This window comes from Pan paniscus, chromosome 2, assembly GCF_029289425.2.
Source record: "Pan paniscus chromosome 2, NHGRI_mPanPan1-v2.0_pri, whole genome shotgun sequence".
Taxonomy (NCBI): Eukaryota; Metazoa; Chordata; class Mammalia; order Primates; family Hominidae; genus Pan; species Pan paniscus.
In genome coordinates this window covers 5,201,727-5,225,955 of record NC_085926.1, presented here as the reverse complement: position 1 = coordinate 5,225,955, position 24,229 = coordinate 5,201,727, and the positions used below count along the sequence as shown (strand labels likewise).

General features: G+C 43.4%; 1 protein-coding gene across 2 annotated transcripts in view; it reads right to left on the bottom strand.

Moving 5' to 3' along the window:
* Window positions 1-1,171: 1,171 nt before the first annotated feature.
* Window positions 1,172-24,229, bottom strand: part of EDEM1 (ER degradation enhancing alpha-mannosidase like protein 1) — a 32,380-nt gene continuing 9,322 nt past the window's right edge. For both annotated transcript variants that reach the window (XM_034955685.3, XM_014344136.5), the window contains 10 exons: window positions 21,403-21,506; window positions 19,173-19,344; window positions 17,947-18,130; window positions 15,864-16,038; window positions 13,835-13,955; window positions 12,843-13,013; window positions 10,881-10,954; window positions 9,919-10,015; window positions 7,615-7,818; window positions 1,172-5,318 (listed from right to left, as the gene is read on the bottom strand). In XM_034955685.3, the coding sequence (XP_034811576.2) occupies window positions 5,229-5,318; window positions 7,615-7,818; window positions 9,919-10,015; window positions 10,881-10,954; window positions 12,843-13,013; window positions 13,835-13,955; window positions 15,864-16,038; window positions 17,947-18,130; window positions 19,173-19,344; window positions 21,403-21,506 (1,392 nt within the window). In that variant the 3' untranslated portion in view covers window positions 1,172-5,228. The remainder of the gene's footprint in view (window positions 5,319-7,614; window positions 7,819-9,918; window positions 10,016-10,880; window positions 10,955-12,842; window positions 13,014-13,834; window positions 13,956-15,863; window positions 16,039-17,946; window positions 18,131-19,172; window positions 19,345-21,402; window positions 21,507-24,229) is intronic.

Here is a 24,229-nt window from a genome sequence, read left to right as displayed (position 1 = left end):
CACAGGACTGCTGGGCTCCACTTGCTCCACAGATGGCAAGGGCCTGGTGCTCCCACTACTGAGGCAGCCTGGAGTGGGAAAGGCAGGAAGGCAAGAACCTTGTGGCTCTTGATTTGGTCCCTTGGCCCATTGGACTTGCTTGGTTTTGTCAAGATCACAAACCCACAAGACTTCACAAACACGACCCCACCACCCCTCACAATAGTAGAGCTCAATGTGAGCAAGGTGTTTCCAGCCTTGAGAGTCTCTCCTTCGCCCTGTCATGCTTCGTGGCCTTTAAAAAGGCCCATCAGGCGTGGTGGCTCATGCCTGTAACCCCAGCACTTTGGGAGGCCAAGATGGGCGGATCACCTGAGGTGAGGTGTTTGACACCAGCCTGGCCAACATGGTGAAACCCTGTCGCTACTAAAAATACAAAAATGAGCCTGGTGTCGTGACACGTGCCTGTAGTCCCAGCTACTCAGGGAGGCTGAGACAGGAGAATCAGTTGAACCCAGGAGGCAGAGGTTGCAGTGAGCCGAGATCGTGCCACTGCACTCCAGCCTGGGTGACTGAGTGAGACTCTGTCTCAAATAAAAAAACAAACAAACAAACAAACAAAAAACCATATCAGAATTGTCTGTGACCAAAGCTAGGACACAGATGTCACAAAGCAGGAGCAGGTCCCTTCCTCAGGATCCCACCATGGTCCCCAGTGGCAACACAGGGAGGGAGGCCAGCCCTCCAGAACCCTCTACCCACACGCTTCCCATGGGCCTCTGCACCCACACAGACCGTGAAGTGCCACTGCTCTCAGAGGTGAGGAGAAATGAAGCGCCTTGCTTAGATAACGCAGAGAACTGGTTTTAGATCCCAGATACACTCAGCTAATCGGCAATAAGAATAGACAATGAACTCAGTGGCCAAGAGAAAGGAGGCTGATGCAGAGGGGAAGGCCAGGGCTGGGACAAAAGTCATGAAAAGCAGTTCTGACCTGCATGTGAGGGGCATTTAATGGAAGAGTGTGACATACAAAAATGTAGTGGAATTCCACGGGGGAGGTATTACTTAGGGCCCAGCTATAAAAAGCAAGGTTTTATTCATCTAGATGGGCACTTCCTTTAGAGATTTTTCTCTCATTTGTCTTGCATGTAATGTAATGTACATGAGAATGTAAAAGAGAAACAAGATGACAACTCAAAAAAAGAAATCTTTTAATAAAAATTACTCATAAAAATCCTAATAAATTTTAAAGAGCAAGATATTCCTTATTACATTTATAAAAGAACATTTGGTCCTTTTACAAAAAGATCCCTTTTAATTTAAATACATTTCTTATTTACAGATTAAACATAAAATATCATCTACAGTTGCAAAGCATATTGCACATTACAGAGAGAGAAGCATTTGTGTATTTCCGTAAGTTTTCCCAGAGTTTCTAACTCTGTACTTTTTTGGTAAAAAGATTTACCTTTCTTATGCAAAATAAATAAAAATGCAGCTTGTGTTTTGCTATTTAAAACTAAAACAAAATAACCTTTAAAAATATTATTCCTCTGCCTTGCAGAAAGAAGGAAGAGGGTATAGAATCAGGGAGTTCCACAGGTACTTGACATTTTTACCAGATTCACGTCCAGATTCAAGTGGGAGCATAACCCTGAGCCCTGTGAAACCTGGGACACAGGGCCCAGCCCGTCCCACCTCCTCGATTTCCCAAGGGTTCCCTGCCCTGCAGGGAAGAGGCACTAGAATAGGAGCTGGATGCTGGGAATGGACAGGAAAGCTCAGGATTTTCTTCTAAAGTTCCTGCTCAGCCACCCTGTGGCTAAGGTAATCACTCAGCCCTACCTTTTCACCAGCACTACATTTGAAAAAAGATTTTTGTTTTTGTCAACAGACAAAAAAAATTTATCAAAGAGAAAGGCCCCTGGTGCCCTCCAGAAAGCAGAAAGGAATGTCTCATGTTGAGTCTACACAATCCAAAGAGGAATTACAGGTGGTAATCATTCAGTAAACTGAACTATGAAATCATTAAGAGGGATATTTTCCTTTGGTGGGGAGAAGGGGAAAGGGGAGGAGGAAACAAGGCCCTCAGATTGCACAACTGCACTGACCAAACCAGGTACTTCTACAGACGCTCCTCTAATAGTCAGGCGCACAGACACCATCCTGGTGCATTTTTCTTTAAATACATAGAAGATTATTTAAGTGTCACGTGCACAGTCCATGATCTAAAACAAGAAAAGCCCTGAGGATTCAGTTACAATGAGTAAGTTCCAGCACAAGCGCTGCAAAAAAAAAATTTTTTTTAAATGAAGGGAAGATTTGAATACAGAAGCTGGTTTTTCACAATGGCCAGTGCAAATGGAGAGCTAGCAAACCCTCCCTTGCCACCTATTCTTCTAGAAGGGATTCCTCGGTCACATCAACTAAAGTAGCTAAGCCTCCCCTGTAATGATTTGAAAGTTTGTTATGAGAGAATTATGCTTTGTCAAGCCAACTATAAGGCAGCTTTCTACAACAGTTCTGCAAAATGTTTCCACCACATTGAGCAAAGCTGACACTAGACACTACCTACACGGGGGAATAGGAAGATGGGCCAGGCTCAGAGCCGCCGCAAAGGATGAAGTCCACTCAGATTTGAGGCAATCCTGGGGCAAAGCACTGAGCAAAGCAACTTCTCTGGTAATCTCCTCCTCAGCCATTCTCTACCCAGTATTTCAGAACACAGAACAGAAGAAACTGCAAAAGCCCTGCAGGATATATCACAGTTGTTAACATTCTGACTTTAAAAAAAAAAAAAAAAAAAAACAAGTAACCTTTGAAACTGGCTCAAAGAACCTTCTGGCATCCAGCCCCACAAACCACTGACTACATAGCATCAAACTTTGGACTGGGTAGTCTGGAAGCTCAACAACCAGGATTAATATGTACTAACTCACTCACCCTCAGTCTCACCCACTGGTATTAATTCCAGTACCCAGAAGTCAAGTGGGTTTGTGACTTAACATAAAACACGTTTCCTGACAGCCTGTGGCCCCTGGGAAGCACCTGCAGCATTGTGTAGTTTGCAAGCATGAGATCCCTATTCCCTATTCCAGGAGCATGAGGAGGAAAGAACACTCAGGCTTGCTCGAGTGACAGGCAAAGTGCCTCATTAAGAGAACACTGGAGTGCTTACCCACCACTGCCGCCACAGACGCCAGAGCGGGAGAGGAGGGGAGCGCCAAGAGAAATCACAGGCAGGAAGAACTCACCTCCTTCTCTGAGATGCTCTATTTTCCCAAATGGGTCACTAACAGTCCCACCTGTTTGCCCAGAGACAAAGGTACAAGTATGCTCATGTGTGTGCATGCATGCGTGTGTGTGTATTTAACATTTTCAATGAGTCAGTGAAAACATTTAAAATATATATATATATTATTCTCAAAGTTTTCTATTCAGTAGATGGGACACTGTTAATAAACAGAATAATGCTTCTGAAATGAAAAAAGGTAAAATAGAAGCATTTTATTTTTTCTATTTTAAAACAATTGTTGTAATAAATGTTTAAGAGATAGAGATGGCACGTTTATTACTGAAAATACTCTTCAAAAATCTCAAAGAACTGAACCATATAAAACCATAACACTTAAAATTTTCAAGAAGGAATAAGGTTTCTCCCTTTTGACTAAAAATGCAACATAAACTTAAGACAGTGCTTATTTCTAGCTTTGAAAAGATGTACATGAAATCCTTCAAGGTGGGAAAACAGTGACAGGTGAGAACCGTGGTATGTGAGGCTGGAAGTTTTAGGGATTTCCTACCTTTTTTACTAGAATGCGTTTCCACCCATGATGCTTCATGGAAGCCAGACTAAGAGTCAACCCTGCTGCACTGTGTAAGAGTAGCAGGTGTGTATCAGTGTGAGTTCAAAGAGAGATGTTCTGGCTAAGAAACTAATAACAAAAAAAGAAAGAAGGCATTTTAGCACAACTTCCTCCTTCTACATGCTTACTTTTACAGGATGAAAGGCAAAGACTGGCCAAGCAATTTCCATCCCCCTTTCACCATGGTCTCACCATGTGGCTAAACAGGCCTCCTGAAACCATAGCAGTAGCTGCGACATCCAGTGCCCCAAACCAAAACCAATATAAGGCACTAATCTAAAGCCTGTATTACACAGAGAAATGGCTCAAGGATGCTAGAAGTCATGTGATCATTTCTTTCTCCCTGATTTAGCTAATTGGCACTAGACACAGGAAACAGAAACAAAACAGAACTCTAACCCAAATACGGTCAGAACTGAGAATCCTTGCTTAGGAAATATGAGAAAGATGGAAGCTCAGACAATCTTAGGTATTGTTCTCTCCCTAAAAGGCACCTGATTCTGGAACTGTGGGAGTTCCTCAGGTAAGTTCATATTCAAAATGCAAAATACCATCCAAAAGATGTCAGTTAACCTCTTAGACCATAACATAATAACTTAAGAGACTATCTGTTAAGAATTCTGGTTAAGACCATTCTTCTTAAGCAAATAATTTGTAACACTGTAAAGATTACTTGAGGCAAACATGAAAAACTGGATGACTTTTTCTCCCATGTGATCCAAAATCATGGTTGGGTATCAGGGGAAGAGCCCAATTATCTAACAACAGAAAGGATGACATTTTCAACGCAATTAAGTGGGGATACCAAATGAACCATGGGCCCTTTTGCAGAAATTTCATTCTCAATCCTCTAACAAAGAAGTAGCTAGCCAGGTACAGTGGTGCTCACCTGTAATCCCAGCTACTCGGGAGGCTGAGGCAGAAGGATCACTTGTGCCCAGGTAACCCTGTCCCAAAAAAATATCAAGACCCTGTCTCAAAAAAATATATATAATAAAAAAAATTTTTTAAAGACATAGCAATACTCCAGTATAGCAGGTGCCAGCGAAGTGAAGAGACTTAGGTTCTGAAGTATAAAGTGGTGCACATCAATCCAAAGATGCCCCATCTATTGTGCTTATAACATCAACATGTCATAAGAGGGCAATTTCCATGTATCTTCTCACTTCAAATTATATCCTTAACAGGGCATTTTATTGAACAGGAGAGAAACACTGAAGTGTGCAAGGATTAACCAGACGTGGTGAGGTGTTGCACAGAAATTCCTACACCACCATGGACAGCAAGACTTCTGTCCCCTTTCATTTCAGACTGGACTTTGGCATGGTCTGGGTTCGGTCGTTAAGGTCTGGTTCAAGATGAGGCCTCACAGACAGCAGATCAAATCAAACCAACCATCTGGTCAATCTGTCGCATGTAGACGCTCTTTAAGGGCAGGAAGTACCTCCTCTCATCAGGTACACGATTGCACTAGAAAGACAAAAACGAGGGAAAATTAAAAACTCATATGTTGCTCTCTCAGGCAATGTGACTGGATGACTTAATCCAGGCTTTCTCAGCCTGTGAACTACTGACGTGTGGAAGTAACTGTTGTGGAAGCTGCCTGTACACTGCAGGACGGTCAGCAGCACCCCTTGCCTCTCCCACTAGGTGCCAGTGGCAACTCCTACGCCTCAGTTGTGAAAATCAAAAACGTCTCCAGACGCTGTTCCAATGTTCCCTGAGGAGCAAAATCACCCTCAGGTGAAGACCACTGACGTAATTTAACATCCTCACTCACTTTATAAAGAAATGGCAGATCCAGGGAGGCTAAAAGGCATCACAGCAACTGCTCCGTGGCCAGGACTGAAAGCCACATCCCTGGAGTCCTTAGTCCACACAGAATCTCAGAAAACATTTCTGCTATTTGAAAATACTGTGTTTTTCTGAGCTATGTTTTTCTCATTCACAACTAAACTCTAAATGCTTCAGACTATTTTTTTTAATTAAACCCCCCCCACCCCCACCACTTTTCTTCCTCAAAGGAGATGCACATCTTGAGAACCAACTGTGACATCCCTGGAAGCAGTTGTCTAAATACATTCATTATCTGCTTCATCTCCAAAGAAACATTTTCCCCATGCCCTATAGTTGAACTTACTACGCCCTGCTCCTCATCCCTGGCAAGATCAAGACTGGCAGGTCCTTCCATTGGTCCCGACTGCCCCCACCAGCCCACATCTCTGTGCTTTTGCAGGTGCTACTGCTTCTTCCTGAACACCCTTTCTGGGATACCCCTTTTCATCCTTCAAGGATCTCCAGCAAGTGACCTCCTCAGGGAATCCTGCCTTGATTTTCTCTGGAGATTACTCCCTACCCTCTGTGTTTCAACAGCACCACAGACAAACGCCTAGGATGGAAGTGGATTCCCCACTAGGCCATGTTCCTATCCAGAACTGGGAGCCCTTCTGAGGGCCTGAATCCCTGGTGCCTGGAATCATGGGATCAGATCTATTAGTGAGTATGGCAGGTCAGAGATGTCTCCTTCCTAAAAGAGAAGACACTGCCTGGGTCCAAATCCTGGCTCCACTGTGGGACCTGAGCCTCTCTGTGCCTCCCTTTCTTCATCTGTAAAACGGAGATGTTAAAAGTACCCACTCCTCACAGGGCTGTTGTTAGAAGTAAACAGATTAATGTACGTAAGCGTTTAGAATGGTGCAAAGGTTAACCCTGGTATGTGTTTGCAAATGCTGGCTGTTATTAACTCTTCCCCCTCTCACTCTCCCTTCCCCTTCCTCCCGATTATGCTTTGTCCACTCAATCAGCGCTCCATGACTGATGGAAATGGGGGCGGGGGTGGTTATCTACACTCTGGCCTATCGATGTACTTCATAGACTGATGGTGAAGACCTTCACTGGGGCATTAACGGAAAAGCACTGAAGCACAGTCGGCGATGAGAGGGCACCCCTAATGCCAAGGCAACCCATCTGTGGGGAGGCTGCTGAACTCCTGACCACCAAGGCCCTGGGGGATAACAAGATTTGAAATTTTGACTGATCTACATTTCCCTATCCTCACTTCCAAATCATCCTATTTGATTCAAATCAACACAACTACCTGATACTTTCACTAGGGATGCAAGGACTTCCATTTCCAAATTTTTCCTGCTGCTTCTCAGGACAACCTAAGCATGTGGAGTAAAGCCCTACTTTAAATGAATGTGGGTGTTTGCTGCACTTCGAAGAGCATCTTCATTGGGACCATCGTGACTATGACTGCTTTTTTTCCCTTCTGCTGCTGGTAAATGATTTTGCTGAATGTCTTCCATTTGCCCCTCCAGGTCCACTGATGGATCATATCAACAGGCTCCCTCGGCCTCCAGCTTCTGCCCCAGGCAGCCAAGAAGATGCTCCAGCAGGCAACTGGCGGAGCGGGGAGGGGTCACATGTTGACTCTGCCGGCTCCCTCCAGGCAAGGCCTTGAAAGTCAGATCTGAGCCGTGGCTCCTGCTGAGTGCTCACGCCTCCCACAAGACTCCCCCCTTCCAGGATCCTGTAGCCACTCTCCCCACCAGCACCTGCAGCCAGCAGTGATGATGCCACCGCTGCTCCTGCGGTTTCCCTACACCCTGACAACAGCTATGTAAATGGTGTCTTTCGGAGGTGTTTTCAAATCTCCCAATCTGCGTACACCATCAATTTTCTGTCAGGAAGTCTGAACAACTAAGCAATTCATAGTATTTTCTCTTCCTCTATATGCAAATCACCCCTGGAAAAAGCAACTCACGTTGGAGCTGGAGTTGATGACTTTTAACTCGTGAAGTTTCGGCCTGTGCACAGACTTTCCCCCTTGGTCCTGCCCTCCCTCTTCAGAGAAGAATTCCTTCCATGGCAATTCCCGAAGATGCTCATCCACAGATACAATGTGTCCCTCTGTTGTGAACATGTATCTGGTTCCAGACTTGTGTACTGGATTGTCTTCATCAAACAGCTAGAGGGAACGGAGAAAAAGATACAACCAATAATTGTAGCACACTGGGAACTGAATCATGGGGGCGTGTCCCAGCTACTCAGGGAGTAGAATTTGCTTGGGCCTCATGCTTCTCAGTGACAACTGGGTGAAAAGGAATTGACTGACAACTGTGGTGCCCAACCCAGGCTGCAAGGCAGAATCACCTGCTTCATCTAAACTCAGATGCCCAGACCTGCCTCTCCCCTACACATATCCTGCCCAGACACAGAGACTCAGAAATTCCGAGGCTAAGGCCCAAGCACAGGTAGTCTATGAAAGTTCACTGGATGATTTCCATGTGCTACCTAAGAGTTCTCCTGCTGGAATTGTAGAACTACACCCAACCTCACACACACCTAGACCCCGAACTGTAAATGCTGACAGGGAGGGACCAAGTTTTATCCACCACCATTTCCCCAGGGCCTGGCACAGAGCCCAACACATCTGCCAACATTCACTTCACTTCTTGCACAACAAGGGTTGGGCTCTGAAGACACAATGGACACAAGGCACAGTCCTTTCCCTCAATGGTGCATGTGACATGGAACGAAAGAGCATCTAGAAAGAACATCTAACCCAATATGGGATGCAACAGTGCAGGAGAAGGCAAGTGTTCTGTGAATGTTGAATGAATGAATACCTAGAAACTCTTTGAAACTTTACTGGTCACCTAAACTATTTCAAGATGAGGAAAAATGAGATTCAGTGCAGCTTGTCAATGTTTACACAGTAACAAGAGAAGAACAGGGTAGACCACAGGTTTTCCTCTCCCCAGACTCTAGGTTCTTTCAGCTAGCACACCCTACAGGGTCACCTTCCTTTTACTCTAAAACTCGCCCTGTTAACGTCCTTCTGACACCAGTGGCTGCTGGATGGAAATACGTAGCTAGGCTCTGAGCAGCCTGATTTAGCAGAACTGAGCCACCTGCAAGGACAGCAAGAACCACTGCACACACAGGAATCGACAGCAGGACAGCTGTCTTCCCACTGGACAGACCACATGGGCTGCTGGTGGACATACCTCTGCAGTCATCTGTGAAAAGACCCCAGACAGAGAAGAGTATCGTCTTAATGGATTAGACCAGCAGCTCCAAAACCTGGCTCATGTGAAACCACTGGAGGCACTTGTCAAAATGACAGATTTCTGAGCCCACTTATTCTGAAGATTCTGACTTAATATGGCTGTCATCTTAGCAAGGGGCCCAGGGTGATTTGGACCCAGCTAGCCCCAGGCCTAGGAACCACAGAACTAGATAAACACAATTTATCACAGCTGCTTCTATCTCTGACCCTCTGCCCAAGTTCTCAGTTGCCATGCTATCTTCTAATCTGGAAATCCTGCCCTGTGTTTCTATGTGGCCATACTGAGGAAAGTGGCAGGGGGCACGAGAGTGGCTGTATGCACGAGGCAGAGCGGTGAGGTGGAAAGAGCACCAGACAGGGAATCAGGACCACAGTTCACATTTCAGCTCTGCCACAGCCATCGCCATACTTTGAGCAAGTCGCCTGACCTCTGTGTAGGCTGTAGTTCTTGTGAGGGAAATGATGAACATATGAACATTGGGTAATACCAAAGGGTTCGTCCAGGTCCAGAAATTCTCTCTCTCTACACACAGACACACACAGACACACAGACACACACACACACAATCATGTGCCTGAGGATGTGTGTATGGACAGAGACAAGGCTGAGCTGCAGGTCTTGGCTAAGATCACATACATCAAGAGAAGTGAGAAGCCATTATGAACACAGCTCTCTTCCTCAGAGGCGTCTTCCCCGACCACCTGTAGTTAGATTCAGAACTAACACTGGTTCTGTATCAATCGTTACCAGCATTTCCCACAGTTTGTAATCATAAGTTCAGTTCTTGGTTTACATGACAAATGACTTTTCAACAAGGTTGGAAACCGTGAAAGAAGATAGTAATATCCTTTGGTTCTGACAGCGTTTGCATCCTGGGAATGCACAATGTCCAGCATGTAGCTGTAGCCAGTAAGTATCTGTCAGATGGAAGACTATGCGAATGCTTGCTCTAAGCAATACTAAATATTCCTGGGTTCATCTTGCAACACACATACCAGATACAAATATTTACAGGTCTCACTGAGAAAGAAGCTCTCCATCCGGTCTTCTGTGGACTTGTCAATGACGTGATGCAGCGTGGCGTACCCACACCTACAAAACAATCATCCGGTCAGTCCTGCCTCTCTTCCTTCCCACCTGCTGATTCACTTAAGAAGCAGAAACATTCTCTTATCAGAATAATCAACCAGTCATCCAACACCATATGAAACTATGTTTACATTGAAGGGCTCTCCTTTTTTATAGCCTGGGTTGTTTGCAAATATACTTAGCAAGTGCTTTTGGCTGCTAAATTATCAGGTGAGTTACAGGGTGTGGGCTGGTGGTGGGGTGCTGGCCAGAAGCATAACGTGGCACCAAGAAAATGACTGGCAACAAATTTAAAAGGACTAATTTAAATTTCTAGTCCTAATACTTGTAGAATTGACTTATTATTGAGAATTGACTTATTATTTGAGTATTGACTTATTATTTAAGATAGTACTTTAAAAAAAAACAGCAGGTAAAAAAAAGCATGTCACAAAATTGAAATATCGAGTATGTTTCTTATATATACATATATACACACATCATATATAAAAATATTTAAAAGATTATAAGTACATACATTTCAATACTGACTACAGTTTTCTCTGTATGTGGAGATTACAGTGATAATATTCTACTGCTTTATATTTTCTGTACTCCCTAAACATTTTAGCGTATATGTTATTATATAACTAGGGGAAAGAAGTTAGAATGAACACCCATAATCTGCTAGAACCTCACGGAAAAGAAAGGGCAGTTCTCACTACAATGGAAAGGTTCTACTACACCAAAAGGTAAGCAATTTCCCTGTAAATGTAACATTAATGACCTGGTTCTATAAATTAAAATGCAAACTAGGATATTTCCCCAAAACAATTTGAAATAAATTAAAAGTGGCTGACAGAAAAAGGTAGGAACTTAGAAAACTGACTTGACTTTTGTGTACTTTTCCAGACTCTGCAGAATATCCATTCCTACATGGAGGTAGAAGGGATTCTTGGTTGCCTAGAGAGAACACGAGAGAATGTGATCCAGCATGGGCTTGGAAGACATGCCATCGACAAACATCATGGTGACTGCGGGGCTTCCCCATGGAGACGAGTCGCCAGCCAAAGGAAGAAACAGGGTCCAGGTCATTTATCTTGCAGGGTCACAATGGTTAGAGGACTAAGGTACTCCGTCAGTTCACATCAGAGAGTACCTGTGACTTGTTTAACTTTAGCCAGGGGTAAGACCATCTGTTCCAGGGTAGAACAATAGTCTACTTTGGTTGCCATCATGATTAGAAACAAAACAATGCCCACCCTGACAGCACCATATCTGAGAACAAATCCAATTTCTATCTTGCCTCGGAACTCTCCAGAAACTTAAGACACAGGCACAGGAAAGAGGACCTTGCCACCATTCCAGTTATGGCACCATGAGGCAAGGCTGATGGGAACAAGGCTTTCCGAAGTGTGGAAGGAGGCCGCCACCCTTTCCTCTCTAATCACCCTGAGAAATCAGTCCTCAGTTGCCTACTCTTCTCACACATACTCTTAGATGGTTTTACTAGAGAAAAACTTCTCTGGGAAGATAAGCCTTTATCCAACAAACAGTTTAAAAGTTGGGGATCTTTAATTCATGCCTAGTGCCAGATTGCAGCAACAAACAACAAGGTTAGCAGTCTCCAGATTAAAAGTGCACACGGTGTGGCTTCGGAGGGTAAAGCTGTAGAGTGCAAGACATCTCTGTCAACGTGAAGGAGAAACAGAAAACATGAAAGAAGCAGTGACAGAAACAAAGAGGAGTAAGCTCACAGGCCACAGGACTAAGCTTAAGAGGAGAAATCAGCCAGTAACCGGCACGCCATCCTCCGTGTACAGTCTTTCTACTGGGCTCGGAAAGGCCAAACAGGTGGCTATTATCTTTCCCCTTTTTTGAGAGGTTACCTAAAACTCATGAAGTCCCTTTTTAGGCATGAGGACTACTACCAGTTTCACAGGATTTCTTTCCCCTTTTTTCATCTGGAGCAAATGGCAAGGATTTGGTATAAAAAAATTGTTGAATAAATAAATTCAAATCTTAGTGTTAGCTCCACTACCAGAGTTTCTAAAACTCAGGCTCTGCTTGCTAGGGCTGGCCCACGGTGGGCATCTGTTACAGGCCTACTGAATTTCACCAAGGCCAGTGTCTTGGTGAGTTAACCACTCGTGCTGCTGTGCATGTGGATGGAGGAGGACTCTCAGTGTGTATATATGTATGGCATGCACAGAAGTATAAATACCTGGCTTCAACCGTCAGGAAGAAGACATTTCACAGTTAAAGTCACATTCCCTCTGCCACTGAAGTAATTTCACAAAGGATGAACACTATTACATATGTTTTTGTGTGTGTGTGTGTGTATATATATACACACACACACACACACACACACAAACATTAAACAAAAACAGACATCCAGATGAATCCCAGATGATTTCCTTTACAACCAAGAAAATGAATTTTCTTTTTGTCTGAATAGTTGTTACACAGACCGGGGCTCCACAGTACACTGATGCAGAATTGCATCCTAAAAACGGGTCTTCTGGTTACATACATTTGGAAAACACCTTAGTACCAAATCTTCCTCATGAATACTTAAAGATGTGAGTTATAAGTCCTACGGTAAAAACATGATTCAGCTTTGTAGAATATTAGGTTAAAAACATATTTGACTGCAGATGCCTTCTCTGTCCTGTGAAGTTACGAATGACACTGAACACTAACAAGACTACGGATAGGGGGTAACTCAATCAGAGTCACTATGAAACAACATAACCCTAAATCACTCAGCAAATGTTCATTAAGAATGAACTGCTGGGGTCAGGGGAGGCAGTGAAAGGAAAAAAAAAAAAAAACACAACTCTAGTACCTGGTAGAGGAGATATGTGGATTCCACTAACTCTGGTCTCAGTGGGTAGAAGAGAACGTCAGGGGCCTGCAGCTGCCAGTTATATCTCTCAGGGAGGGCACCATATCGTTTCCATATGGCATAGTAGAAGGCATGAAGGCAGATGGCATCTTCCACATCTCCTATCAGCACCTAAGGAGAAGACACAGGTCATCAGGCTGAGATACCATTCCTAGAGTGACAAGACATGGCACAAAGGGCCTGCCTGGGCTCTCCTCTGCCCCCGAGTTCTTACTTGACCTACACATACGGTTAAAGACAAAACCAACCCAAAAGTGACAACCCAGACAAATAAATGCCCTCCCTATCTGGCCACTAATGCCAAATTGATGTGAACTGCACACAGAAAAAGAGATTACGTGTACTCATGAACAAGGAATAAACAACTGAGCGATGGATTATCCAAAAATCACACACAGCCCCCAGCACAGTGCCTCATGCCAGTAATCCCAGCACTTTGGGAGGCTGAGGCGGGCAGATCACCTAAGGCCTGGAGTTCGAGACCAGCCTGGACAACACAGTGAAACCCCGTCTCTACTAAAAGTACAAAAAATTAGCCGGGTGTGGTGGCAGGCGCCTGTAATCCCAGCTACCCTGGAGGCTGAGGCAGGAGAATCTCTTGAACCCAGGAGGCGGAGGTTGCAGTGAGCCAAGATTGCGCCACTGCACTCCAGCCTGGGCAACAGAGGAAGACTCCATCTCAAAACAAAAACAAACAAAAACAAAAATCACACACAGTCACTTCTCAAGCACGGTTTTGCACTTGTGTGGAATGGCTCTGTTCAATATTCTGGAGACTAATTTCACAAACAGAGAGATGAAGACGTATAGTGTCAGTGACCTCCCAAATCCAAAGGAGACAGAGAATGCTCAGGGTATTAAAAAAGAAAGAAAAGGAGGGAGAAGCCCTTTCTGGTGATTGGTTATTCTTAGGAAATCTGATGGCAAAATACCTGCAGTCCAGGGAAAAAGGCCTGCAGAGAGTCAATCCAGGTGTTCATCAGCTGCCCGCTGAACATGTTCACGTTGACATAGAGTGGAGGGTCTCCTTCTCCTTCATTGCAGGCTTCCCGCCTGCAGACCCAAGCAGCACATTCAGTGGTGAAAAGCTCGCTCACTGACAGATCTCTACCTCTCCAGCAGCCGCTGGTAGTTTCATTGAAATGGAATTAACATTAATTTTTTCTCCTAACTCATTCCTTAAACCTTTGGAGACAGACTGCCTTTAATTATCTACATTAGACTCTAGCAGAAGATAATATTTACCACAGGATCAAAGTTCCTAATGCAGCCATTGTAATATGTCAGGATTTCACAGTATTCTGCAGAAAGCACTTTGAGCTTTGGGTTTAAGAGCCCTGCCACATAAGAGAATTCAGTATATAGTATGGGCCTATGCTGGATTTCACCTGAGCAGAAAAGCTTGGTTCTTTTGGTACAAAGAGTCTCTTCTCTAGTAATGTCCTACAGCATGGGCCTGGAGAAATGCATCAGAGCAAGACCCTTGGGGATTACTGCTCAATTTAGTTTGTGGCTTTGAAAAGCAAAAATAAATAAATTCCACTCAAAAGGCCCCTTACTTAAACATAGCACATACAAGTGGTTCCTACAACAGCAATGTAGAAATGGACCCAAGAAAATCCAAGCAGGAAGCTCAGTAGCTATAACTTGCACTGAAACTGGACACTTAACATAGAAATACATACAAAGAAAGATCTGGGGGCCAGGTGTGGTGGCTCACACCTGTAATCCCAGCACTTTGGGAGGCTGAGGCGGGTGGATCACGAGGTCAGGAGTTTGGGACCAGCCTGACCAACATGGTGAAACCCCATCTCTACTAAAAATACAAAAATCAGCCAGGCAAGGTGGCGCACGGCTGTGATCCCAGCTACTCAGGAGGCTGAGGCAGGAGAATCGCTTGAACGCAGGAGGCAGAGGTTGCAGTGAGCCAAGATCGTACCACTGTACTCCAGCCTGGGTGGCAGAGCAAGACTCTGACTCAAAAAAAAAAAAAAGAAAGATCTGGGAAAGAGAGTGACACTACGTAGAAGCCACTGTAGCTTCAAATGGCTCTCTCTCTCCTGTCATCCTGGAGGCACAACAGAAAATGGTGAATAATGTTTTAAACAAACTCAGAGAGAAAAAAAATGTGGTAACTGTCCTTTCTATCACCAGGTATAAAAACCAATCCTAACAGTTCTTTGGAAAGTATTAGAACCAAAACATTGTCCTGCATTGCAGATCTATCTGCAATTAAAGCCACAGTTAAACACTGGGATGTGTCAGCCCCTGCAGTAGCAGCAAGTCTCTAAGACGGCCCCCGAGAACCTCTATTCCTGCGAGTCACACCCTTGCACAGCCCCCTCCCACAATGAATGTATCATTTTGATCTGGGTGACTAATGGTCTGGCAGAAGTATTGGTATATCATTCCCAGATTAGTCATGAAAGCACTGTGGTTGCCATTTTGGCCTCTTTCTTTTTCTCTCAGATCACTCACTCTGGGGGAAGCCAGTGGCCATGAGCTACCTACAAAGAGGCCCCTTGGCAAAGAACTGAGCCCTCCAGCCAACAGCCAAGAGGAACTGAAGACTGCCAGCAACCAAAGTGAGCCTGGAAGGGGATCTCCCAGCACCATTGGGCCTTGGCATGGCTGTGGCCCTGGCCACCAGCTTGACAACAACCTCAGGAGAGATCCTGGGCCAGAATGACTGGCTCAGCTGCTCCTGGATTACTGTCCCTAAGAAACTTCATGAGATAATGCTTGTCGTTTTAAGCCACTAGGTTCTGGAGTACTATGCTATGCAGCGACAGAAAGATAACACAGCTCTTTGCCCCCAGATGACTGACAAACTAGGAGAGGTGGTAAGGTGAGGGCAGAGATAAACAGACCCTGTGATTGTGTGTTAAAAAAAATACAAACGCTTCAGAATGCATTCTATTTGCTTTACAAGGCAACAGAGGAGATGTTAGGGAGACATACCCTCTTCTTAAGTAGTTCTGAATACTCTGATATGCAGCATTAAACATTTCTAGGTCTTCTTTTTCTCCAAAGAGAATGTAAGATTTCAAGAGGTATTCATAGAAGGAGTCCAGCCCGGCACCCAGGCCACTCTGCTTTCCAACCCAATGGCCCGTCTGAATGTTCACGACATTGCCTGCAAAAATAAACAAGGCACTTGAGGTCCCAGCTGTCTCATCGGGGAGGACATGGATGGAGACAGGCCCCCTACTCCAACCACACTGCTCCTCAGCACCTTTATCCTTGGCATACAGGAGAAGGAGTGGTTGCTTGGACCTAACATTTTTATCAGTCTTATCACTAACTTAGCCTAGACATCTTCTAAATATATGGCATTTACTGACACAAACATGGGGATAAACATTTAATGCAAAATAAAAATAGGTTTCTCATTTTGCTTTTCCAGATTGATGATGCATTTCAAAACCCAAGAGTTTTTCACAGACTTTAACCCAGTACTGCCATTCCTGGGAATTTATCCAAAAAAAGATGATTTTAAAAAGAAAGTGGCCAGGCATGATGGCTCACACTTACAATCCCAGCACTTTGGGAAGCCGAGGCAGGTGGATCGCTTGAGCTCAGGAGTTCGAGACCAGCCTGGGCAACATGGTGAAACTCTGTCTCTACCAAAAATACAAAAAATTTGCTGGGTGCGATGGCAGGTGCCTGTAGTGCCAGCTACTCAGGAGGCTGAGATGGGGGGTTCACTTGATCCCAGGGATCACTTGAGCCTGGGAGGAAGAGGTTGCAGTGAGCAGAGACTGTGCCACTGCCATCCAGCCTGGGTGACGGAGGGAGACCCTGTCTCAAAAGACAAAAAAAAAAGAAAAGGGAGAAGATAATTTTTTTTAATAATAATAAAAACAACAAAAGTGGTCATTATGAATGCAAGGCAACAACTTGGAAACAAATGATCTGCCAAATGTCAGGCAGAATCAAAATATATGTTTATATTATAATGAAAAATATATAAAAGTTACACAGGCCAGGCTGAAAGGGTCTATGGAAACCTAAAAAGTTGACAATCGGGAGTGACACTGGTCAACTGTTTGGTGATAGGCTGACAATTTGAGTGACTTCTTTATTTCTATTGCTGTTGTTAAATACAACAAATGTATACATAAATTTCAGAACTGAAGACAGTTACATGAGTTAAAATAACACCTAGGCTGGGCACAGTGGCTTACACCTGTAATTCCAGTACTTTGTGAGGCCAAGGTGGGAGAATTGCTTGTGCTCAGGAGTTTGAGACTAGTCAGGCAACACAGTGAGACCCTGTCTCTACATAAAATTAACAAAATTAGCTGGACACGGTGGCACAAGCCGGTCGTCTCAGCTACTTGGGAGGCTGAGGCGGGAGGATCACTGAACCCGGCAAGTGGAGGCCGCAGTGAGCCAAGATCGCACCACTGAACTCCAGCCTGGGTGACACAGTGAGACCCTAACTCAAAATAAATAAATAAATAAAATAACACCTTGAGTTAGCAAAATACTGATAATTAGTGAAGATAAATGATGAGTACATAGGGGTCATTATTCATCATAGTTTCTCTCTACTATATTCTGAAATTTTCCATAATAATTTTTAAGTAACATCTTCACCAAACATTCTAAAGGGAAAAAACCCCATCTCATACAGGTTTAATCTGGGCTTTCAATCTACTACCACAGGCCCAGATTTTTTAAAAGGAAAAAGCTGCTCCATCAGTAACTCTAAATTCCTATATTTAGAACCTTACATTGAAGCAATAAAATCTGCCTCAGAGGCAGTTCTTTTTACGGCATTTCCATTAACAATAATTTTCAAGTGGAATATGCCAGGGGATCCGAATCAGAAGGGAGCCCTCAAACACAAAAGCTTAATGCTTTTCCATCAGACCATGCAGCCTCTCTGCAAAGGGTCACATAAAGAAATTAGATACAGCTGACACAATTCTTGCTGAGTTGTCAATTGAGTTGAAAAAAGGGGGCAGAGCCCAGAGAAGATGAAAGGAAAAGGGGACCAAGCAGTGTGCAGTCCCAATGGCGAGGAAAGGTGCCACACCTAGTAATCCTGTATCATTGCTCCGGAGGTTCCAAAGGGCTTTCACTGCTCGTCTGGCCACCCACTCAAATGTGGAGTCCCCCAGGAGTCGACTCAGAATCCCGAATTCCACCAGGAGGGACCCGGCTCCCGCTGTGCATGTCTCATTATTGGTGTCAGGAGGAACTCCTGTCTTTAGGTTCACCTGGGGATGGGAACAGATTAAGGACTGTGACAAAACTCAAGGAATCCACAGAGCTGAAAAGCCGGGTCTCAGAGACTACACTCAGCTAATAAACCAAGCTTACCACGGTGAGAGTCAGCCCTCTGCCTTCCAAGATACATCTGAGGTGAATACGGGAATTAAATTTAAAAGACACAAACAAGACAATAAGAACAGCAGAGCCTTGCTTTATGAATAAGAGCAAGTCTTCAGGGAATGGCTATAACACTTCACTAAACCTTCTCTTTCCAGCAGGTTTTCTTCATGGTAACACAGGCACCAGGCTTTAGGGTTAGAGACAAAGGCAAACTATAGAATTTCTTCTAAATTTTAAATGAACCACTATGAACTCACTCCTGCTCAGCACCTAAACAAACCTCAAACTGGGCGAGAAAGGAGGCACTACCAGAATATGACAGCCAGTTTCATCATGAAGGCTCTGTGCTCTGGCAGTTCTCAGTCAGTTACCTAAAAGGCTGACTCAATTCCCAGAGGATTTCTGGGCTTGGCAAATCAGATGTCACAAATATATAATCTAATTCCAGATCCTGGCATTTAAATCAGCAGCTAACTTGCTGGTCTGTGCAGCCTTTATTTGAAAGATCCACATGAAGCATTGAAAAGCACACTCACTGAGCTCCCGCAATACCCATGTGAGGATCTCTGGGAAAATAGACCCAAGTCAGAGATGAAGACAAACTCCCCACACTGCTTTGTAGCAGAGAATATAAATCACACATGTAAATGGACTTAAGAATACTGAACTTCACAGAACATCAACTCTTTAAGGGGAAGGAATAAGTCAGATATATCACTGTTTGCCTTTCATACAGTGGATGTTCAGTAAATGCTGAATGAATTTTAAAATATTTACATCATATTTAAGGCCAAATTCTTCCAAGGACACTGCATTTCTCATCTACCTCCATCCCATTCCTTCTCCCAAATAAATTAGTAAGCAAAGAATTTTAATCCAGGAAGATAGTGAATTGTCAAACACAAAGGGTCAAACCAGTCTACTCACCCGAGGATATGGAATCCCTGTCTTGGTGTTTTCAAAAGCAGGGAGGAGCCGCACCGCCAGGTCATGGGCCATGTATAACAACTCATTATCATAGTCCTTAATTGTCATGTCACCAAAGGGCTGCTTGGAGTCAGTTATTATTCTGTGAGCAGAAAGGAGGCTTCCCAGGACCCTAATGACAGGAAGAACAAAAAGATAATACAATCATGTTGCTTGTAAATGCACATAATCCAATTCAGAAAGATAGAAGTATGTTCATATCCACATAGACTCAGAACTGCCTGACGTCAGAGAGACCTGACTTAATGGCCTCTTGAATTCCTTTCTAGCTCTAAGAATACACGATTGATTTTTGTTAACCATATTACTAAAAGAGAGAAAGGGAATCATTTATTCGAGACTACCAAAAACAATGCTATTTAAAATATTAACAATTTTGGTAATCTGAATCTTAGGGCATTAAGAAAAGGGAGTTGGCTGGGTGCGGTGGCTCATGCCTGTAGTCCCAGCACTTTGCCAAGAGAGATGCATCTCTTGAGGCCAGGAGTTCAAGACTAGCCTGGGCAACAAAGCAAGACCCTGTCTCTATTAAAAATAAAAAAAAATTTGCTGGATGTAGTGGCACACACCAGTAGTCCTAGCTACTTGGGAGGCTGAAGCAGGACGATCTCTTGAACCTAGAAATTGAAGGCTGCTACAATCATGCCACTACACTTTAGCCTGAGTAACAGAGCAGGACCCTGTCTCTTAAAAAAAAAAAAAAAAAGAGTGTACTAATAGTTCTCAGAATAAATATTACCTATTAGTATTATTAAATTACTCTTGATTTATTTCACTTGGGGAAAACACTCATAAAAAAACAGAAGCTGGGCATGGTGACATTTGCCTGTAGTCCCAGCTATTTGGGAGGCTGAGGTGGGAGGATCGCTTGAGCCCAGGAGTTCAAGGCTGCAGTGAGCCGTGATAGCACCACTGCACTTCAGCCTGGGCAACAGAGCAAGACCCTGCTCTAAAATGAAAAAAAAAATTTAATTTAATTCAAATTTAAAAAAAAAAACAGAGAAAGGTAAGACAACAAATACAAAGTAATTTTTGTTGTTTTGGCTGCCAAGCAACTTCCCTAACACCGTAACATCTGGTAAAGAGGCAAGGTGAAGAGGAGGAGGAAAAAATGACCTACTAAGAGGCACAGGCTACCAGCTTACACCTAAGTCCTTGTAGACCCATAAAGTCCCATTCTAAAGATCTGAAGTAGACTGTGACATATGTCAGAACAAAGGTTTTCACCAATTTAATTTTAAATAAGTATTACATCTGTGAACTGGAATGTTATGCAGTTGATACAATTTTCAAAAGATGTAAACAGGAAAATAACCACAATGTATCAAAGAAAGCAATATACAATATACTAGGTATACAGCACGATCCCAATCCACTAAACAAATAGAGAAAAAGAGAGAGACAGAGAAATAGAAGTGAGAGATATACCTAACAAAGAAATATACTAAAATGGTAAGCAGTGATTTTCTGTGGGTGGTAAGATGGGAAACTCTCATTTCCTTCAGAAATATGTAGGGGTTGTCCTAGGACACAGTGAAAGAAGGAAATGAAATCAGACTATAAAGGGAAACCATGAAATTCTGTACTAGATAGACACCTATTTTACACCCCCGTTAAAACATAAATGTACCCAGGCATGGTGGCTCATGCCTGTTATCCCAGCACTTTGGGAGGCCAAGGCAGGCTGATCACTTGAGGTCAGGAGTTCGAGACCAGCCTGGCCAACATGGTGAAATCTCATCTCTACTAAAAATACAAAACTTAGGTGTGGTGGTGAGTGCCTGTAATCCCAGCTACTCAGGAGGCTGAGATATGAGAATGCCTTGAACCTGGGAGGTGGAGATTGCAGTGAGCCAAGATTGCACCACTGCCCTCCAGCCTAGGTGGCAGAGACTCCATTTCAAAAAAAAAAAAAAAAAAAAAAAGAGTTTAATCTATAAAAACGAAACAAAATACAAACGTGTCTTTCCCTTCAGTCTGGAATGTGATTACTTTGAAATAACTGTTCCAGTTTTGACAGATATGAACATGAAAAATGCACACTGCACCCATAAAGCCCATATGGACTCCCTGCCTGGATCATGTGGCAAAAAGACCCCCACAGGTATTTTTTTCTTTAAACACATAAAAAGAAGTCTCCAATTCATTTTATGAATATTCATTATTTTACCTTATCGTGGCCTCAAAGACTTGGACGGTGGAATCTTTGTCAAATGAAACTGTGTTGATCACTAACTTGACTGCTTTCTGGAACTCGGATGAATTTCCCATTATCTTTAAAAAGAGGAACACAGGTCATTACAGCAACTTGAAATGAAACTGAGGCTATATCATCACAGCAGCCCAGTCACGTCACCTAAATGTCTGTATGTGGTTTTGCTACCATAGGAGTAGAAACACAAGAGACAGAAAAGCAGTTATTTCTTAGAATATATTCCCAGCACATGGCAGGCCCATTTCCTCCAACTCAAGAGTCCTGTCTCCAAAGGACAAAACTGTGAAAATAATTCCTTGTAAAATCATTGGCACTCCTCATCTTCCCAACTCCACTCTCCAGCAAACTTCACTATGATCTTATTTAACATGCCAGGCATTGTGGTTTCTAAAATTTCTGGCAGGTATACAAATAAATCAGAAAACTGAAGAAACAAAAATATGTCTTTCTCTCTGCTCCTCAAATAAATCAGCAGCTTGGGTGCTTGGCTCCCAGGAGACCAAAACATGTGGAAAACTGAATGAACTTGTTGATTGTTATCCAGATGCCTAAACACTTTGAGAAATAGTGGTAATATCTTTTGGAGCACAGGATAAAACCAGTGACTGATTTAAAAGAAACAAAACATATGAATAATCAGCTCTATGTCCTTTTTAAAAAGTGATCTAGAATTATCATTCCTATTTTGGGTATGTAGATACGATGTCACACTAAGCCACTCTCTCCTATGTGAAGCACAGTTGGGCATCAAACTTTATAGATTAACCTGAATCAAAATTATTTCATTCCACTCTAAATTTTATGACAACCCTGAGACTATAATGACATCATAAGGACATACTGTGAAAGAAAAATAAATTTCTGGGACCCCAAAATCACTAAGCCAAAGGGAAAAGTCAAGCTGGGAACTGCATCAGGCAAACCTGCCTCCCATTTTATTCCTAAATAAGATAGCTACAAAGATTCAAAAAAAAAAAAAAAAAAAAAAAAAGCTATATATGTCCCTTACAATTTACCTACAAGGAAACTCCCTGTGGGCCTCAAGATCTTCCCCTCAAAACAATTCTGCTGAATTTCACCCAGACAATGTAAACTGACAGTTTATCTTCACAGGTACAAACAAAGGACAGAACTAGTCATCCCTCTGCTCACCTAAGAAAAATGCATATCTGATTGCTTCCTCTGCCCTACTGTTTATGTAAAACTGCAGATTCACTAAGCCAGACAAAGGCATAAGTGACTATTCCTCTACCTTTGTCACAGGTAAACTGTATATTCCGTGAAAGGCTAATCAGAGAGTCAACCAGCTGGACATGGTGGCTCAGGTCTGTAAGCCCATACTTAGGGAGGCCAAAGCGAGCGGATCACTTAAGGCCAAGAGTTCAAAACCAGCCTGGCCAACATGGCAAAACCTTGTCTCTACTAAAAATACAAAAAATTAGCCAGGTGTGGTGGCGCATGCCTGTAATCCCAGCTATTCGGGAGGCTGAGGCACAAGAACTGCTTGAACCCCTGGGAAGGTGGAGGGTGCAGTGAGCCGAGATCTCACCACTGCACTCCAGCCTGGGCAACACAGCAAGACTCTGTCTCAAAAGAAAAAAGACAAAAGAAATGTAACCATTTGTCTTTTATCTGCCTGTGACTTGGAAGTGCCCCCTCACCCCACCCCCAGCACTTCAAGTTGTCTCACTTTTCTGGACTGAACCAATGTACATCTTACACATACTGATTGATGTCTCATGTCTCCCTACAATGTATAAAACCAAGCTGTGCCTAACTACATTTTTTCCACCTCATCGTTATTTTGCTGTAACCTACAGAGTAAGTACAGACATTTCTAGCTTTCAGTTCTTTCTTTTTAGAAGATGATGCAATAATGCTGCAAGTTGCATCCAATGGTCAGGGGACTGCTATCTTCACAGCGTTTCCCTAGCACATCTGTTAAAGCCTGTTTAAATGTTAGCAAAAGAAAAGGAAAACTTCAGCAGAAGTAACACCTGAAAAATAAGCCTGAAGCACTAAAGGCCGGATATTCTACAATGAAAACCACAGAGATGGATCTGTTTCCTTACAGATGTTTACCAGCAACAATATCTGGTGAAGCTGCAGGTGCTGACAGGAGCTCAAATCAAGTGAGGAAGGTGAAGGAAGTCAACGACTCTTACTTATTGTAGTTTATCATTATGGTCAGATAGCCATAGAATCCTGAGTGACTATGTTCTGAAATCACACTCATGTTTGAAAATGGCTGAATGGGACAGAGGAGCTAAATGGGTTTGTTTGTTTGACTGCAGGACTTCTCAGAGTCTTTAAAATGCTGATGGGCACTGTGGCTCTCTAATAGTGGGACCAGACATACAGAATTTCTCAAGTTCATTTAGAAACAGAACTCTTCTTTCAGGGAGTAAGTATATTTGGAATCTGTGTTGGGAAATGCTTCATTAGTCAGAATTCATTTTTTGAACAAACATTTGCACTGCTACTGTGCACCAGACACCATTAAGTGTGGGGGAGAGTATGGTGAACAACAGAATAGCAGGCAAGATGGAGGGATAAAAAAACAAAATGGGGCAAAAAAAAAAGCCAGCTACTCGGGAGGCTGAGGCAGGCGAATCACTCAAACCCAGGAGTTGAAGGTTGAAGTGAGCCAAGATCACGCCACAGCACTCCAGCCTGGCGGCAGAGCGAGACTCTCTCAAAAAAAAAAAAAAGAAGAAGAAGGAAAAGACGACGACGACGACAAAGCTCTCAGGGACAAGGAGCAGGCTTTCATGAGCTATAC